The following is an 18,851-nucleotide window of genomic DNA, read 5'->3' as shown; positions in this document are numbered from 1 at the left end:
CTACAGAGGAGACAGGCGAACCCAGAGAAACTTGATCCACAGGGGAGATAGGCGAACCCAGAGAAACCTGATCCACAGAGGAGACAGGCGAACCCAGAGAAACCTGATCCACAGGGGAGACATGCGAACCCAGAGAAACCTGATCCACAGGGGAGACAGGCGAACCCAGAGAAACCTGATCCACAGGGGAGACAGGCAAACCCAGAGAAACTTGATCCACATGGGAGACAGGTGAACCCAGAGAAACCTGATCCACAGGGGAGACAGGCGAACCCAGAGAAACCTGATCCACAGGGGAGACAGACGAACCCAGAGAAACCTGATCCACAGGGGAGACAGGCGAACCCAGAGAAACTTGATCCACAGGGGAGACAGGCGAACCCAGAGAAACCTGATCCACAGGGGAGACAGGCGAACCCAGAGAGACCCAGTGCCCTGCTGGCTGGTTGTCCTGACAGGCTGCACTTAGTTAAGTCAGAGATCTGTATATAATGACACGATGTTCATGTCTCTGCACTAACAATGGGAGTTGTTGTCCCAAAGGCAGGAAGGCAGGTGACAAGCTTCGGACCAAAATAAGCCCATAGAAACGCATGGGGCTTATTTTTGGCAGATTTTGGAGAGAGTAAAAATATTTGTAGATGATTAATCATGAGACAATAGTAACTCATACATGGCATGCACCAGTAATCTATTCAGTGCTAAAATAATTACAAACACATTGAGTTAATTGTTGGGCATGATAATACTGAAAAGACCAGACTAAAACAACACAAGCAGAGGATGCACCATTCATGGTATTAGTTTCTTTGATTTATTTTTTATGGTGTTTGTGTGTGAATGTGGGTGGAGTTTGGCTGGGGTGTGTGGGGCTACACCACTGCCTGCAGCTCTGCAGTCACAACGTAATTGGTTAGCCCCCTCATAAATAAATATATGGGAAGTTATCTTCATGTTAGGCAAACAAAACAATCACACCAAGTACTCCAAGTGCAGATGAAATGCAGGGAGGAGTGGAGGAGAGTCAACATTTTCCTGCGCTTCTTTACAGTTTGTGGATGAATAGATGGATGGAGGAGATTTAATTGGCTGCACAAACACAGGGTCATCTTGTCTATCACTCAACTAAAGAGCTGGGGATTGACTTAAAAAAAGGTTATTTAAGCAAAGAATCTGTCTTATGACAACGAAAGTGGGCATCAGTGTGAAGAAATGTTTGTACAAATGATAAATAATTACAAAAACACTGTTGGCATACACAGTGCCTTCAGAAAGTATTCATACCCCTTGACTTATTCCATATTTTCTCGTGTTAGTCTGAATTCAAAATTGATTGAAAATATTTTTTTCTCTCACACAATAACCCAGAATGACAAAGTGAAAACATGTTTTTAGACATGTTAGTAAATTTATTGAAGATGAAATACAGAAATATCTCATTTGCATACAGTAGGTATTCACAACCCTGAATCAATATATGTTAGAATCACCGTTGGTAGTGATTACAGCTGTGAGTCTTTCTGGGTAAGTCTCTAAGAACTTTGCACACCTGGATTGTACAATATTTGCACTTTTTTTTATTTTATTTTAATTTTATTCTTCAAGCTCTGTCAAGTTGGTTGTTGATCATTGCTAGACAGACATTTTCAAGTTATTCAATAGATTTTAAAGACGATTTAAATCAAAACTGTAACTAGTCCACTCAGGAACATTCAATGTCATCTTGGTAAGCAACTCCAGTGTATATTTGGCCTTGTGTTTTAGGTTATTGACCTGCTGAAAGGTGAACCAGGGTTTCCTCTAGGATTTTGCATGTATTTTTATTTTTTCATTTTTTTGTGTGAATTTGACCCCTTTTTCTCCCCAATTTCGTGGTATCCAATTGTTTTTTAGTAGCTACTATCTTGTCTCATCGCTACAACTCCCGTACGGGCTCGGGAGAGACAAAGGTTGAAAGTCATGCGTCCTCCGATACACAACCCAACCAAGCCACACTGCTTCTTAACACAGCGCGCATCCAACCCGGAAGCCAGCCGCACCAATGTGTCGGAGGAAACACCGTGCACCTGGCAACCTTGGTTAGCACGCACTGCGCCCGGCCCGCGGAATAGAGCTAAATACAGGCAAAAGCATCACGTCTGGAGGAGTCGCTGGTGCGCGATGAGACAAGGACATCCCTACCTGCCAAACCCTATTCAGACCCTTTACTCAGTACTTTGTTGAAGCACCTTTGGTAACGACTACAGCCTCGAGTCTTCTTGGTTATGACGCTACAAGCTTGGCACACCTGTATTTGGAGAGTTTCTGCCATTCTTCTCTGCAGGTCCTCTCAAGCTCTGTCAGGTTGGATGGGGAGCATTGCTGCACAGCTATTTTCAGGTCTCTCCATTTTCAGGTCTCTCCAGAGATGTTCGATTGGGTTCAAGTCCGGGCTCTGGCTGGGCCACCTGCATTGTCGTGGTTGTGTGCTTAGGGTCGTTGTCCTGTTGGAAGGTGAACCTTTGCCCCAGTCTGAGGTCCTGAGCTCTCTGGAGCAGGTTTTCATCAAGGATGTCTCTGTACTTTGCTCCATTCATCTTTCCCTCGATCCTGACTACTCTCCCAGTCCCTGCCACTGAAAAATATCCCCACAGCATGATGCTGCCACCACCATTCTACACTGTAGGGATGGTGCCTGGTTTCCTCCAGACGTGATGCTTGGCATTCAGGCCAAAGAGTTCAATCTTGGTTTCATCAGACCAGAGAAACTTGTTTGTTTGGTTTTTGCTCTGACATGCACAGTCAACAGTGGGACCTTATATAGACAGGTGTGTCCCTTTCCAAATCATGTCCAATCAATTGAATTTACCACAGGTGGACTTCAATCAATTGTAGAAACATCTCAAGGATGATCAATGGAAACAGGATGTACCTGAGCTCAATTTAGAATATCATAGCAAAGAGTCTGAATACTTATGTAAATAAGGTACTGCTGTTTTTTATTTCCACTAAATTTGCAAAACAACATGTTTTGGCTTTGTCATTATGGGGCATTGTGTGTAGATTGATGAGGGAAAATATATTTAATCCATTTTAGAATAAAGGTTGTAATGTAACAGCATGTGGAACAAGTCAAGGGGTCTGAATACTTTCCGAATGCACTGTATGTTAGTATTGTGGAGTAACAACAATGATCCGTCCTCAGTTTTCTCCTATCACATGAAACTCCGTAACTGTTTTAAAGTCACCATTGGCCTCATGGTGAAATCCCTTAGCAGTTTCCTTCCTTTCTGGAAACTGACCTAGGAAGGAAGCCTGTATCTTTGTAGTGACTGGGTCAAAGTGTAATTAATAACTTCACCATGCTGAACAAGATATTCAATCTCTGCTTTTTTAAATTTTGACCCATCTACCAATAGATCTTCTTTGCGAGACATTGGAAAACCTCTCTGGTGTTTGTGGTTGAATCTGTGTTTGAAATTCACTGCTCGACTGAGGGACCTTACATAGATAATTGTACGTGTGAGGTACAGAGATAAGGTAGTCATTCAAAACTCATGTTAAACACTATTATTGCACACAGAGTTAGTCCATGCATAGTATTATGTGACTTGTAAGCACTTTGTTTTACTTGTAAGCACTTTTTTTTTACTCCTGAACATATTTAGGCCATAACAAAGGGGTTGAATACTTATTGACTCAAGACATTTTAGTTTTAGAGAGAGAGAGAGAGAGAGAGAGAAAGAGAGATAAAGAAATAAAGAAAGAAAGATAGATAGAGAGAGAGATGGTATCCTCAATGAAATTATAAAATACACAAGACAACAAATTCCAATTGGCTATACTTAAACTCTTTAACATCGTCCTTAGCTCTGGCATCTTCCCCAATATTTGGAATTGGTCTAATCCACAAAAGTGGAGACACATTTGACCCTAATAACTACTGTGGGATATGCATCAACAGCAACCTTGGGAAAATCCTCTGCATTATCATTAACAGCAGACTCGTACATTTCCTCAGTGAAAACAATGTACTGAGCAAATGTCAAATTGGCTTTTTACCAAATTATCATATCACAGACCACATATACACCCTGCACACCTTAATTGACAAATAAACAAACCAAAACAAATGATCCAAAACGAAGGCAAAGTCTTTTCGTGCTTTTTTGATTTCGAAAAACCCTTTGACTCAATTTGGCATGAGGTTCTACTATACAAATTGATGGAAAGTGGTGTTGGGGGAAAAACGTACAACATTATAAAATCCATGTACACAAACAACAAGTCCGCGGTTAAAATTGGCAAAAAACACACACATTTCTTTCCACAGGGCCGTCGGGTGAGACAGGGATGCAGCTTAAGCCCCACCCTCTTCAACATGTATACCAGCATCCGGCCTGACCCTACCAGAATCTGAAGTCAAATGTCTACTGTTTGCTGATGATCTGGTGCTTCTGTCACAAACCAAGGAGATATTCTGCACATATTCTGTCAGACCTGGGTCCTGACAGTAAATCTCAGTAAGACCAAAATAATATTGTTCCAAATAAGTTCCAGTCGCCAGGACCACAAATACAAATGTCATCTAGACACTGTTGCCCTAGAGCACACAAAAAAGGATACATACCTTGGCCTAAACATCAGCGCCACAGGTAACTTCCACAAAGCTGTGAACGATCTGAGAGACAAGGCAAGAAGGGTCTTCTATGCCATCAAAAGGAACATAAAATTCAACATACCAATTAGGATTTGGCTAAAAATACTTGATTCAGTTATAGAACCCATTGCCCTTTATGGTTGTGAGGTCTGGGGTCCGCTCACCAACCAAGAATTCACATAATTTATCAAACACCAAATTGAGACTCTGCATGTAGAATTCTGCAAAAATATCCCCCCTGTACAATGTAAAACACCAAATAATGCATGCAGAGCAGAATTAGGCAGATACCTGAAAATGATCCAAATCCAGAAAAGTTACGTTAAATTCAACAACCACCTAAAAGGAAGCGATTCCCAAACTTTCCATAACAAAGCCATCACCTACAGAGAGATGAACCTGGAGAAGAGCCCCTAAGCAAGCTGGTCCTGGGGCTCTGTTCACAAAAAAACTGAGTAAACTATTATTCTATTTGGCCCTAAACAGACCACTGTGAATGACCCAAACTTAAGGAAAGCTTTGACTATTTACAGACTCAGTGAGCACAGCCTTGCTATTGAGAAAGGCCACTTTAGGCAGACCTGGCTTTTGAAAGAAGACAGGCTATGTGCACACTGCCCACAAAATGAGGTGAAAACTGAGCTGCACTTCCTAACCTCCTGCCAAATGTATGACCATATTAAAGAGACACACTTCCCTCAGAATACACAGATCCACAAAGAATTCAAAAAACAAATCCAATTTTGATAAACTCCCATATCTACTGGATGAAATTCCACAGTGTGCCATCACAACAGCAATATTTGTGACCTGTTGCCACGAGAAAAGGGCAACCAGTGAAGAACACACACCATTGTAAATACAACCCATATTTATGTTTATTTATTTTCCCTTTTGTACTTTAATCATTTGCACATCGTTACAACACTGTATACAGTGGGGAGAACAAGTATTTGATACACTGCCGATTTTGCAGGTTTTCCTACTTACAAAGCATGTAGAGGTCTGTCATTTTTATCATAGGTACACAAAAGGTCAAACAAAGGTAAAACAAAAATTCAGAAAATCACATTGTATGATTTTTAAGTAATTAATATGCATTTTATTGCATGACATAAGTGTTTGATACATCAGAAAAGCAGAACTTAATATTTGGTACAGAAACTTTGTTTGCAATTACAGAGATCATACGTTTCTTGTAGTTCTTGACCAGGTTTGCACACACTGCAGCAGGGATTTTGGCCCACTCCTCCATACAGACCTTCTCCAGATCCTTCAGGTTTCGGGGCTGTCGCTGGGCAATACAGCTCCCTCCAAAGATTTTCTATTGGGTTCAGGTCTGGAGACTGGCTAGGCCACTCCAGGACCTTGAGATGATTCTTACGGAGCCACTCCTTAGTTGCCCTGGCTGTGTGTTTCGGGTCATTGTCATGCTGGAAGACCCAGCCACGACCCATCTTCAATGCTCTTACTGAGGGAAGGAGGTTGTTGGCCAAGATCTCGCGATACATGGCCCCATCCATCCTCCCCTCAATACGGTGCAGTCGTCCTGTCCCCTTTGCAGAAAAACATCCCCAAAGAATGATGTTTCCACCTCCATGCTTCACGATTGGGATGGTGTTCTTTGGGTTGTACTCATCCTTATTCTTCCTCCAAACACGACAAGTGGAGTTTAGACCAAAAAGCTCTATTTTTGTCTCATCAGACCACATGACCTTCTCCCATTCCTCCTCTGGATCATCCAGATGGTCATTGACAAACTTCAGACGGGCCTGGACATGCGCTGGCTTGAGCAGGGGGACCTTGCGTGCGCTGCAGGATTTTAATCCATGACGGCGTAGTGTGTTACTAATGGTTTTCTTTGAGACTGTGGTCCCAGCTCTCTTCAGGTCATTGACCAGGTCCTGCCGTGTATTTCTGGGCTGATCCCTCACCTTCCTCGTGATCATTGATGACCCACGAGGTGATATCTTGCATGGAGCCCCAGACCAATGGTGATTGACCGTCATCTTGAACTTCTTCCATTTTCTAATAATTGCGCCAACAGTTGTTGCCTTCTCACCAAGCTGCTTGCCTATTGTCCTGTAGCCCATCCCAGCCTTGTGCAGGTCTATAATTGTATCCCTGATGTCCTTAAACAGCTCTCTGGTCTTGGCCATTGTGGAGAGGTTGGAGTCTGTTTGATTGAGTGTGTAGACAGGTGTCTTTTATACAGGTAACGAGTTCAAACAGGTGCAGTTAATACAGGTAATGAGTGGAGAACAGGAGGGCTTCTTAAAGAAAAACTAACAGGTCTGTGAGAGACGGAATTCTTACTGGTTGGTAGGTGATCAAATACTTATGTCATGCAATAAAATGCCAATTAATTACTTAAAAATCATACAATCTGATTTTCTGGATTTTATTTTAGATTCCGTCTCTCACAGTTGAAGTGTACCTATGATAAAAAATTACAGACCTCTACATGCTTTGTAAGTAGGAAAACCTGCAAAATTGGCAGTGTATCAGATACTTATTCTCCCCGCTGTATATACATAATATGACATTTGAAATGTCTTTATTCTTTTGGATCTTCTGTGAGTGTAATGTTTACTGGTCATTTTTATTGTTTATTTCACTTTTATTTATTATCTACTTCACTTGCTTTGGCAATGTTAACATATGTTTCACATGCAAATAAAGCCCCTTGAATTGAATTGAATTGAGAGAGAGAGAGAGAGAGAGAGAGAGAGAGAGAGAGAGAGAGAGAGAGAGAGAAAGGTACAGAATATCCATACACATTGAAGTTCACAAGAAAAAAAGGAAACACTAAAAGGTCACGTCAGAACAGCAAAAAGGGTCAAAAGTCAAGTCATTATCGATCATGATCAAACCAGTCAATCAGCACATCAGATTTACCTAACAGCTAGCAGCAATCAAAATTAATCCATTTACTGCACTTCACAAGCTGCCAAAAATATACAAAATAGAGATAGAGATATAGAAAGGACTCGACGCCACGTCATGCAACTCACGCAGTCACAGTCCTGCAACATGACGTCATCAGAAATCAAATGACACCATGGGTTCAACTTACAGGTGTGGGAACTGGGAATGTGTCCCCGTGACTGGTGGCTACTGGTTGGCTACACAACGACCATGGAGAGGCCATCTCATGTTATGATTGGCCGGTTGGCAGGTTGGGTTGGGTGCAAAACAAAAGAAGAAGAGAAGTGGTGGAGTTCCAATTTTTTTCTCAAGTGGTAAATATGATGTAGACTTTACTTTCCCATTTATTCCAGCCTCTCTCTCTCTCTCTCTCTCTCTCTCTCTCTCTCTCTCTCTCTCAACGTCTCTGGCTGACAAACCAAATGAAGGGAGGTTATTACTGTCAAAACGAAAAAGTCAACAAATCAACAAATACAATTGGAAATATGGTGATAAAAATGGAACCTTCAAAAATAACTAAAATAATGGCCTTTATTTTTTCTTTTTGAAGCAGTTCTGAGAGAACGTTTATAGGGTAAAAGACTAGAGTGCTGCACTGTACTCACAAAGATAAGACCAGGCCAAATGGCATGTTATACATCTCAAACTAACACAGTCACACTCTAAATAATTGGATTTTGTCCTTGCATTGTATGCAATGATGTTGGTATGTACATTGAGTACCGTAGCCATTTTCAAATGCTTTAAGTCAGAACGGCAGGAGACCAAACCCAGACAGACTTACCCCCCACCATCACACGCACACACACACACACACACACACACACACACACACACACACACACACACACACACACACACACACACACACACACACACACACACACACACACACACACACACGGCTGTTGTTAGAGACACACTGAGGATGTCATAATGACGAGCCTGTCCTCATCATTGTCCAGGACATCCTCCACTTGTCCCTCATCCATGTGTTACATCAAAGTCATTCCTCCGCTCCTCTCCTCTCCTCAGGCAGTCTGCTCAGACATTCAATTAGTGCTACATGCCTTTATTCAAATGCTATCTGACAAGAAATGAAGGTAGCATTTATCATTTCCATTACACATTATACTGTATATGTCATTATTACAATCCCTTCACTTTGATGAGGCCATTGTAAAACGTCCACATATTATTTACAAGCAAATTGTTCATAGAAATATACAATGGAAGCACATGTACTGGTCTTATGCTGCAATTATGTGTAGTCTCACGTATACAACCAAAATAACATGTTTCAGGTATGCAGTAGCCAGTGGAGTTTAGCTGGGGGGAGTCAGTCATGTCAGCCCACTGCCCGTCCTACTCCCTCCTCATTGGCCAGCACCCTGAGGGGCTGTCTGCCATTTAACCCTGGCTCTGGGCATGAATGTGAGCATGGCATGGCGTCTGCTCTTACCTGGATGTGGACGGCAAAGGGGTCAGTAAGGTCGGTTGGCATCCTTTGGCCGCTTCAGCTGCACCTTCAGCCGCTTCATGCCTATCTGAAAACCATTCATGGCCTGGATAGCCGCCTGGGCACTGGATGGGTTATCGAAGCTCACAAAGCCTGGGACACAAAGTAGGAGGGAGAGTGAAAGAGAGAGAGGGAGACAGAGAGAGACACAGAGTGACGGAGAGATGGGGAGAGGCAGAGAAAGAGAGAATGAAAAGAGGAGGAAAGAGAGAGAGAGAGAGACAGAGTGAAGGAGAGATGGGAGAGGCAGAGAAAGAGAGAATGAAAAGAGGAGGAAAGAGAGAGAGAGACAGAGTGAAGGAGAGATGGGGAGAGGCAGAGAAAGAGAGAATGAAAAGAGGAGGAAAAAGAGAGAGAGAGAGACAGAGTGAAGGAGAGATGGGGAGAGGCAGAGAAAGAGAGAATGAAAAGAGGAGGAAAGAGAGAGAGACAGAGTGAAGGAGAGATGGGGAGAGGCAGAAAAAGAGAGAATGAAAAGAGGAGGAGAGAGAGAGAGAGACAGAGTGAAGGAGAGATGGGGAGAGGCAGAGAAAGAGAGAATGAAAAGAGGAGGAAAGAGAGAGAGAGAGAGACAGAGTGAAGGAGAGATGGGAGAGGCAGAGAAAGAGAGAATGAAAAGAGGAGGAAAGAGAGAGAGACAGAGTGAAGGAGAGATGGGGAGAGGCAGAAAAAGAGAGAATGAAAAGAGGAGGAGAGAGAGAGAGAGACAGAGTGAAGGAGAGATGGGGAGAGGCAGAGAAAGAGAGAATGAAAAGAGGAGGAAAGAGAGAGAGAGAGAGACAGAGTGAAGGAGAGATGGGAGAGGCAGAGAAAGAGAGAATGAAAAGAGGAGGAAAGAGAGAGAGAGAGAGACAGAGTGAAGGAGAGATGGGGAGAGGCAGAGAAAGAGAGAATGAAAAGAGGAGGAAAAAGAGAGAGAGAGAGACAGAGTGAAGGAGAGATGGGGAGAGGCAGAGAAAGAGAGAATGAAAAGAGGAGGAAAGAGAGAGAGAGAGAGAGAGAGAGAGAGAGAGAGAGAGAGAGAGAGAGAGAGAGTGAGAGGAAGGAGAGATGGGGAGAGGCAGAGAAAGAGAGAATGAAAAGAGGAGGAAAGAGAGAGAGAGAGAGACAGAGTGAAGGAGAGATGGGGAGAGGCAGAAAAAGAGAGAATGAAAAGAGGAGAGAGAGAGAGAGAGAGAGAGAGAGAGAGAGAGTGAAGGAGAGATGGGGAGAGGCAGAGAAAGAGACAATGAAAAGAGGAGGAAAGAGAGAGAGAGAGAGAGAGAGAGAGTGAAGGAGAGATGGGGAGAGGCAGAGAAAGAGAGAATGAAAAGAGGAGGAAAGAGAGAGAGAGAGAGAGTGAAGGAGAGATGGGGAGAGGCAGAGAAAGAGAGAATGAAAAGAGGAGGAGAGAGAGAGACAGAGTGAAGGAGAGATGGGGAGAGGCAGAGAAAGAGAGAATGAAAAGAGGAGGAAAGAGAGAGACAGAGTGAAGGAGAGATGGGGAGAGGCAGAGAAAGAGAGAATGAAAAGAGGAGGAAAGAGAGAGAGAGAGAGAGAGAGAGAGAGAGAAGGAGAGATGGGGAGAGGCAGAGAAAGAGAGAATGAAAAGAGGAGGAAAGAGAGAGAGAGAGAGAGAGAGAGAGAGAGAGAGACAGAGTGAAGGGGAGATGGGGAGAGGCAGAGAAAGAGAGAATGAAAAGAGGAGGAAAGAGAGAGAGAGAGAGAGAGAGAGTGAAGGAGAGATGGGGAGAGACAGAGAAAGAGAGAATGAAAAGAGGAGGAAAGAGAGAGAGAGAGAGACAGAGTGAAGGAGAGATGGGGAGAGGCAGAGAAAGAGGGAATGAAAAGAGGAGGAAAGAGAGAGAGAGACAGAGTGAAGGAGAGATGGGGAGAGGCAGAGAAAGAGAGAATGAAAAGAGGAGGAAAGAGAGAGAGAGAGAGACAGAGTGAAGGAGAGATGGGGAGAGGCAGAGAAAGAGAATGAAAAGAGGAGGAGAGAGAGAGACAGAGTGAAGGAGAGATGGGGAGAGGCAGAGAAAGACAGAATGAAAAGAGGAGGAAAGAGAGAGAGACAGAGTGAAGGAGAGATGGGGAGAGGCAAAGAAAGAGAGAATGAAAAGAGGAGGAGAGAGAGAGAGAGAGAGAGAGAGAGTGAAGGAGAGATGGGGAGAGGCAGAGAAAGAGAGAATGAAAAGAGGAGGAAAGAGAGAGAGAGACAGAGTGAAGGAGAGATGGGGAGAGGCAGAGAAAGAGAGAATGAAAAGAGGAGGAAAGAGAGAGAGAGAGAGAGTGAAGGAGAGATGGGGAGAGGCAGAGAAAGAGAGAATGAAAAGAGGAGGAAAGAGAGAGAGACAGAGTGAAGGAGAGATGGGGAGAGGCAGAGAAAGAGAGAATGAAAAGAGGAGGAAAGAGAGAGACCTCCTTTTTAGCTTTCCACAATGCAACAACAATGTGCTTTAATTTTCTCTGCTCAGGAGGTAAATTGAAATTCTCTGAAATAAAAAGATGATTACACGAAATAACAAAATGGTTCATGACATAGATTTCAAAAAGCTTCTAATTGAAAAGTGTTAGAAGTCAGAGGGTGTAATTTGAACAAAGGAGAAGCAAGATGAGATTTTAAAAAGGACTGTCACACACTGAGTGAGATTTTGTTTTCTGTGCATGCGTGTTTGAGAAACTGACAGAGAATATCTGTGTGTATGAGCGTGCGAAGCAGGAATTTTAAAACTTGTAATTGTATTTAAGGTTTAATTAAAAAGGCTTCTGAAGTTTCCACATTGAAATTTCAGAAATTATATTCCCTTACGAAAAATATATCAACCCCTACAAAAATGTTCATTAATTGTAATCCACATAATAATTCACATTTCCTGCAGGATTATTTTCCTGCTGTAGCAAACTGGCTAAAATGAAGATCCTACATCTATCTATATGTCTCTGAGCAAAGCATTTACATTTACATTTACATTTAAGTCATTTGTAAATGTAAATGCAAGGTGAAAGTGTATGTGTGTGTGTGTGTGTGTGTGTGTGTAAAGTAAGAAGAGCAGGGTTGGAGCATGTTGCCAGGCTTGGAGCGGAGCGTGCTGGGTGTAGGTGTGGGAAGGTGGAGGGGGCCGTAAGTAGAGGAGTCTCTCCACTGTCTGTGAGTAGAGGTGCCTGCCTCTCCTCTCCCCTGCCTGTGAGTAGAGGCGTTAGTCTCTCCTCTCCTCTCCTCTCCTCTCCTCTCCCCCCTCTCCTCTCCTCTCCTCTCCTCTCCGCTCCTCTCTCTCTCCTCTTCTCTCCTCCTCTCCTCTCCTCTCCTCTCCCTCCTCCTCTCCTCTCCTCTCCTCTGCCTATGAGTAGAGGTGCCTGCCTCTCCTCTCCTCTCCCCTGCCTGTGAGTAGAGGTGTCAGCCTCCTCTCCTCTCCTCTCCTCTCCTCTCCTCTCCTCTCCTCTCCTCCTCCTCTCCTCTCCTCTCCTCTCCTCTCCCTCTCCTCTCCTCTCCTCTCCTCTCCTCTCCTCTCCTCTCCTCTCCTCTCCTCCTCTCCTCCTCCCCCTGCCTGTGAGTAGAGGTGTCTCTCCCCTGCCTGTGAGTAGAGGTGTCTCTCCCCTGTCTGTGAGTAGAGGTGCCTGCCTCTCCTCTCCCCTGCCAGTGAGTAGAGGTGCCTGCCTCTCCTGTCCACTTCCCTGCCTGTGAGTAGAGGTGTCTGCCTCTCCTCTCCTCTCCTCTCCTCTCCTCTCCTCTCCTCTCCTCTCCTCTCCTCTCCTCTCCTCTCCTCTCCTCTCCTCTCCTCTCCTCTCCTCTCCTCTCCTCTCCTCTCCTCTCCTCTGCCTGTGAATAGAGGTGCCAGCCTCTCCTCTCCCCTGCCCTGCATGTGCTCTGAGTTATCACCTGGGTGTTGGGGCGGAATGAGCCCGGAGCTTTCCACACTGGGACTCCTGCCTGCTCTTATCAGACACCTCCGTGATTGACGGACGGATTTTTCCGCTTGCCAGTTGATTTGATCACGTCGCTATGGGTCCAATTTAATTTGGGGGGAGAGGGCAGGCTTTTGTCAGGTGGGGAGAGATAAGGCTCCTGCTTTTACAAACCCTTTAAACAAACTGAGCAGGGAAGGGCCTGTCAGACAGCAGCGATCCCCCTCACATCCCGCTCTCATCAATCTCAACCTTGCATTTACATCCCAACCCCAAAAGGTGATTGTCAGGGAGGGGGAAAAGGGGAAGAAGAAGAGGGTGAAGAAAGAGAGGACAAAGAAAAGAGCAGACTATAAGCGTTATTAAATCCTGGCCCCCTTTACACCATGTAAATCAGTCAGCTGCCAGGTTTATTAGGATGTTTTATACAGCACTGTACGCTTCAGAAGGACAAGCAGCACTTGAATGGGACACATTCAGTGCACAGCACAATGTAAAACACCCTAAACAGCCTTTGTGAGAGGAGATTGAATACTATCATATATGAATCATCCTTTCATGGTTCCCTCGCAGCTCTTCAGTTGAGAAAACGATGTTCACTCCTCTGTAAAATCATTGTCGGGTATTACGGACAAGGTTTTGATTTGCAGGTGAGAGTGGAGTACTGACAAAGGCCACAGCCTCACCATTCCACAGCTCTGCATGACTCCTGGTGCGGTGACTTAGTGTCGAAGCTGTAGGGATCTGCACAGCTAGATGCTGACGGACGTTGTGAAGGAGACTGCTCCCGCTTTAAGCCAACCACAACAATAGAGTGCTGCTTGCTGTTCTAAAAACAGAGGATCATCTATTTCTATGGTAGGTGTTAGTAAGCGAGTGTGTACGCAGTGTTTTCAGAGGACCTTTTAAAGTCACATTTTGCTTCCACTTAGAGAGGTGAGCTTTGATCATCCTTAAATGTCAATATTGAGTAACAAACATGGAGGATTAAAATAAGAGTGAATCCCAACAGACCCCAGACTAAGACCTTGAAACAGCCAGAAACTCAACATCCTACCGAGTTCAGTGACGGATCCACCACCTTCTTCAGCAGCACATCTGATATTCTGAAGCTGATAATTAACACCAACAACTAACAATTGCTAGAGTGGATGTCAAGGTATCCTCAATTGCCATGGAAACAGTAATAATGGTTTTGGAAGGTTGAAACATTCTTTTTCACTTTGCCAATGTACTTTTTAAAACTGTGACTTTGCCTCATCTCAGTAAGTCAATGACTACCTTGGATTCCATAATGATGACATTGGCACATTGCCTATTGTCAATCACTGAGAATTATAAGGCGTGTGCGCACACACTCATATACACACCCACACGTATTATGCGTGTATATGTGTGTGTACATGTATTGTGTGTATGTGTGTGTTGCATCTAATGTGCATAGGAAGAATTCAATCTCCCATTTTGAACTGAAGAGGGATCAAATTGCTTCCCCTGTTGCTGCAGGAGAGTAATGATTTAGTTCACATAATGCATAGCATCTTCTGTCTAATTTGTTAATGTCTCTCACAAGAGCCCCGGGGCTCAGACTATAAAAAGGAAGGAGAAAAAATGAGAGGTTAAATGATTGTTTTTCAGCCAAGATCTTAATTAATAGCTGCATGGGAAAATAATGGTGAGATGTGTGAGGTCACAGCCTCTTTGTCCTTCCTCATAGAGTAATGATAGACATGCTATTCTCATCCTAGACAACCCATATAGGAGGCCAGTGGTCCGTTTCTGCAGTCCAGCTCCTCATCTCGTGGGTGCTGCTGTCTAGGGCTCTAACAGGTCTATTATTATCTCCTGAAGATCACACAGTCCACCTGCACATCCTCCACCACCACCCAGTCTCATCCCTACAGGCTGTGTGGGAGGAAGGTGTTGGAAAGGAGGCTTGGAGGCTGGGTCTCTAGGGGCTATGTATGGAAGCTGGGGAACCATAGTTTTATAGTATGTTTGTTGAAGGTGAAACGCTAATAGCCAGAAGGACTATATTCCCCTATACTGCATGTCTAGCTACATGGTAATAGGCATGTACTTGAACTTGGGGAGCTGTGGGCTTAAGCTGGGGGTAGTTAGAAACATATCGCCCCTCCTCCACTCCATCCCCCTCTCCCTCGCTCCCAGGATCTCATAAGCATTTGCTGCTGAGTTGAACTTAAGGAGCGAAGCATGCATCCCCCTCTCTTCTCCTCCCTGCTCACTCGCATGTAACGCCACTTTTAAAATGTTAATTGCAACTTGATTAGGATAGACACAGGGAATAAAGAAAAACACAACTCAATGCAGAATCCAAAGTGGGACATGAGAAGATTGCCGAACATCACAGTCGACTTCTCATCCGATTTTTTTTTTTCTCTCAGCAGAGATGACAGATTTGACTCACTGACTCACCAAAACACTTGCTTTGATTGGTCGCCCGGTCCACGAAGACTTTGGCGGAGATGACGTTGCCGAAAGGCAGGAACATTTGCATTAATTCTGCGTCTCCAAACTCCTGGGGCAGATGGTAAATAAACAGGTTGCAGCCTTCCGGCCCTGGTGGGAAATAACAACAACAAACTATAGAGGTTACATGGGGAAATAGAAGGAGAGGACAGGCAGAGCATGATGACATAAGCCCAGTGTCTGCCCCAATTACTAGCTGACTGTCCTGTCCAATCTCGCTTCAGTCTCCACACAAACCCAGGTGCCACATACAGTACATGGCCTTCTGATGAGGAGAGGAATAGACTAGAGAGAGAGAGAGAGAGAGAGAGAGAGAGAGAGAGAGAGAGAGAGAGAGAGAGAGAGAGATGTTTGCTGCTTGGTAGGCTGTGCTAGTGGCTGCATGGATTGTTCCCTGTCTCATTGCTCGGGGATGATAGCATGACGAGATGGGTCTGTGGCTGGTGAGAAGGCTGATAAGGGGCTGCTGCTGACTGACTCTCCCTGGCCCAGATAGAGGACACACACAGTATGATAGAGAGCTGTGGTTTTACAGTCTGAGCTTATGGCTTTATTCTGCCTGTTTGTTAGTTTAGGTGTGTCTCATGAAATGGGGGCTGCTGCGGCTGCAGTCTCTTGGAGGCTGCAGACTGGGAGACCAGCCAACAGCCAGGCCAGAGAGGGAAGGATCCAGATCTCAGTCAGAGACAGGCCAGTGGAGCTGACACACTGTCTGGAGGAGGAGCAGCTCTGTGGCTTAATGTACACAGCAGACACAAAGTATAGCAGTCACATAACCCTAATGCAAGCTTCATTTAACTCAAGGATGGGGGCAGGTAGACCACAAAGCTTAGCAAAACACACTGCAATAAAATTATCCCCCTTATGCGATGTTAGAACACTTAGAGTCATTTCAGATTTTCCACGTTGACTAATAATCATATTTATAACCATCATATACTGTACAATAACATAAATGAATAATTATATCTGGCAAACAGTCTCAGGAAGAGTGATTTACCATTACAGCATATCCTATGCTTTATTACATTTAATGCTGTGGTACTAACACTAAACTAGGAATGTTAATAAATGATTATGCATGCAGCTAATTAATCTAATGAATATTCATAACCACTTAAACACATTGTAATGGACTGATTAACCAGTCGAACACTGCGAGTTTGAATTAGTGCAGTTTTTGAATAATGACAGAGTAACTTTTCCATCTTGCTGCCTGCTAATGTTAAAACTACTTTAAATGAAGCTCTCTTTTTCTCCCATTTTCCAGCCCAGTGTTTCCTCTCCCTGGCTAATTCAACGCAGCCGTACATTAGAATGGAACATGGTAATTATCACCTTTTATCTTGGGTGGGCGCGCCCGCTAGCTCTTACCTTCTCTCTGTTGCTGGGGGATGATGGTGGGTTGCTGGGGGAACGCTTGACTGATTGGTGCATAGGCGGCAGGGTAGGCTGCTGTTGCAAAGAGAAGGAGAAGAGCCAGAGTGGGATGTTACATCTCCATTTGCGACAACTTAAATCATTATTCTATTGTTCACGTCCTACAGACACTGAATAAATAAATTGCATTACGGCTTGGAGCCCGAGCTCATTTTCATTGTGGATCACTACACAAAGGGAATGCACTGTCTAAACAGGGACACATACAATACAGGAAGGAGAGTCTATTCCTATCCTGATACATGGTTAAAGAGGAGAGGTCTTAGTGTCTGTCCATCTATATCACGATCATGTAGAGGGGTGTCTGGAACACAGTTCTCCGTGTACTTTTGGAATTAAGATTTTTGGGTGGGTCTATAATCAAGTCCAATTGAAATCCGTTCAAATCCTAATGTAAAGTTTCCTAATCCTGGAGAAAATTCTCCAGTCCTCTGGGCTATCTGTAGCAGCCATAGTGTCTGCTAGAGTGACAGAGAGGGAGAGAGGGAGAGCGTGAGAGCGATAGAGAAAGAGATGGAAGAGAGAGGGGAGGAGTGAGGAGAGGCAGGTCACCTGCGTAGTGCTGCACACCGGCGTAAGCCTGCTGGAGAGGGTCAGTCACTGTAGGACTCTGTGCTGCAGAGAGAGAAAGAGAGAGCGAGAGAGAGAGAGAGAGAGAGAGAGAGAGAGAGAGAGAGAGAGAGAGAGAGAGAGAGAGAGAGAGAGAGAGAGAGAGAGAGAGAGAGAGAGAGAGAGAGAGAGAGGGAGATAAAGCGAGAGAGGGAAAGAAAAAGAAAGAAAAGAGAGATGCAGAGAGAGAAAGAGAGGGAGAGTGGGAGAGAGAGAGAGAGGATGGAGTCATACAAAGATTCGAGTTGTCATATTTCACAGTTCTTCAAAATTCCTGTTCGCCCCCCAGATGTTTGCATCAAATATTAACAACATGCCAAACAAACTGCTTTGTGGTTCATTATCACTGCAACTGCCTTACATAATGCATCAAGGAGTCAAGTGCATGATGATGTGTTAGTTGTTCAGGAATCATCAGGAGCATACAGCATTAAGAAGCTGAGAAAGAGCTTCTGAGGCTCATCATATTAACCATAATGCACTGATGTAGGAGTCCCCTTGATGCACTGACTCTCAGAACCACTGTCACACTCCTATTCTGATTGCAGTATGGCAGTCACCCAATATGCTATATAATGGTTTAATCCTAGTTAAGAAAAGGTTACATGTCAAATGAATGAAACTGCTGTTAAATTGGCTCACCTGAGTAGAGGTGAATCCCATTGGCTGTCTCACCTGGGTAGGGGTGGATCCCATTGGTGTAGATTGGCTCATTGTTAGGCTGACCGTTGGTCTGGGGCGGGAGGGATGCGAACCCATTGACACCCATGGGTGCTGCTAGGCTGGGCAAGGCCGTGGCATTGATACCCGGCGGCGTGCTGGTGCCTGTAAATAGAGCAACCCTGTTTCATTACTGGGACCACAGGCCATGGTGGACATGGTTCACACTCCACAGTATGCAGCCTCTCTCTGACCAGCGTCTAATTGGACACTGGGGCTGGGGCCTCTGTCTGTTTGTGGCCTCAGCCTCTCCCCCTGGTCACATTTCAGGTTTGTCACCTTGTCCATGCTCTCTCGTCTGGTGCCAGATAGATTATTATTCTTCTCCCTAATCCCGGTGAAGGGCATTTAAGTAATGTAGGATTAAATTTGAAAGGCATTACCTGGGTGTATGTAGGCTTTATGGATTACAGATGGCGGATGGATGCAGAGGTGACTGAGCCACTTTATTTAATTCATTCGAGAGACGCGTGGAGCTCCTGTCTTGGGCCAGTCTGCCTACTTAGTGTCGAGCCATCAAAGCTCTTCACAACAAGGGCCAGGGAGACAGGTCAAACTCAGGTCCAGGATTATCTCCCACAAATCTTTGCTCGTATATTGTATAGTCAAGGACTTTGCATC

General features: G+C 44.5%; 1 protein-coding gene across 1 annotated transcript in view; it reads right to left on the bottom strand.

Moving 5' to 3' along the window:
• Nucleotides 1-18,851, bottom strand: part of LOC115113619 (CUGBP Elav-like family member 3-B) — a 239,356-nt gene that overhangs the window by 7,189 nt on the left and 213,316 nt on the right. The window contains exons 8-12 of the mRNA XM_065013070.1: nt 18,153-18,335; nt 17,454-17,516; nt 16,836-16,916; nt 15,408-15,551; nt 9,030-9,179 (exon numbers count right to left, since the gene is read on the bottom strand). Of these exons, the coding sequence (XP_064869142.1) occupies nt 9,052-9,179; nt 15,408-15,551; nt 16,836-16,916; nt 17,454-17,516; nt 18,153-18,335 (599 nt within the window). The 3' untranslated portion in view covers nt 9,030-9,051. The remainder of the gene's footprint in view (nt 1-9,029; nt 9,180-15,407; nt 15,552-16,835; nt 16,917-17,453; nt 17,517-18,152; nt 18,336-18,851) is intronic.

The sequence above is a fragment of the Oncorhynchus nerka genome, linkage group LG28 (genome assembly GCF_034236695.1).
Source record: "Oncorhynchus nerka isolate Pitt River linkage group LG28, Oner_Uvic_2.0, whole genome shotgun sequence".
Taxonomy (NCBI): domain Eukaryota; kingdom Metazoa; phylum Chordata; class Actinopteri; order Salmoniformes; family Salmonidae; genus Oncorhynchus; species Oncorhynchus nerka.
This window is presented reverse-complemented; position numbering and strand designations above follow the sequence as displayed.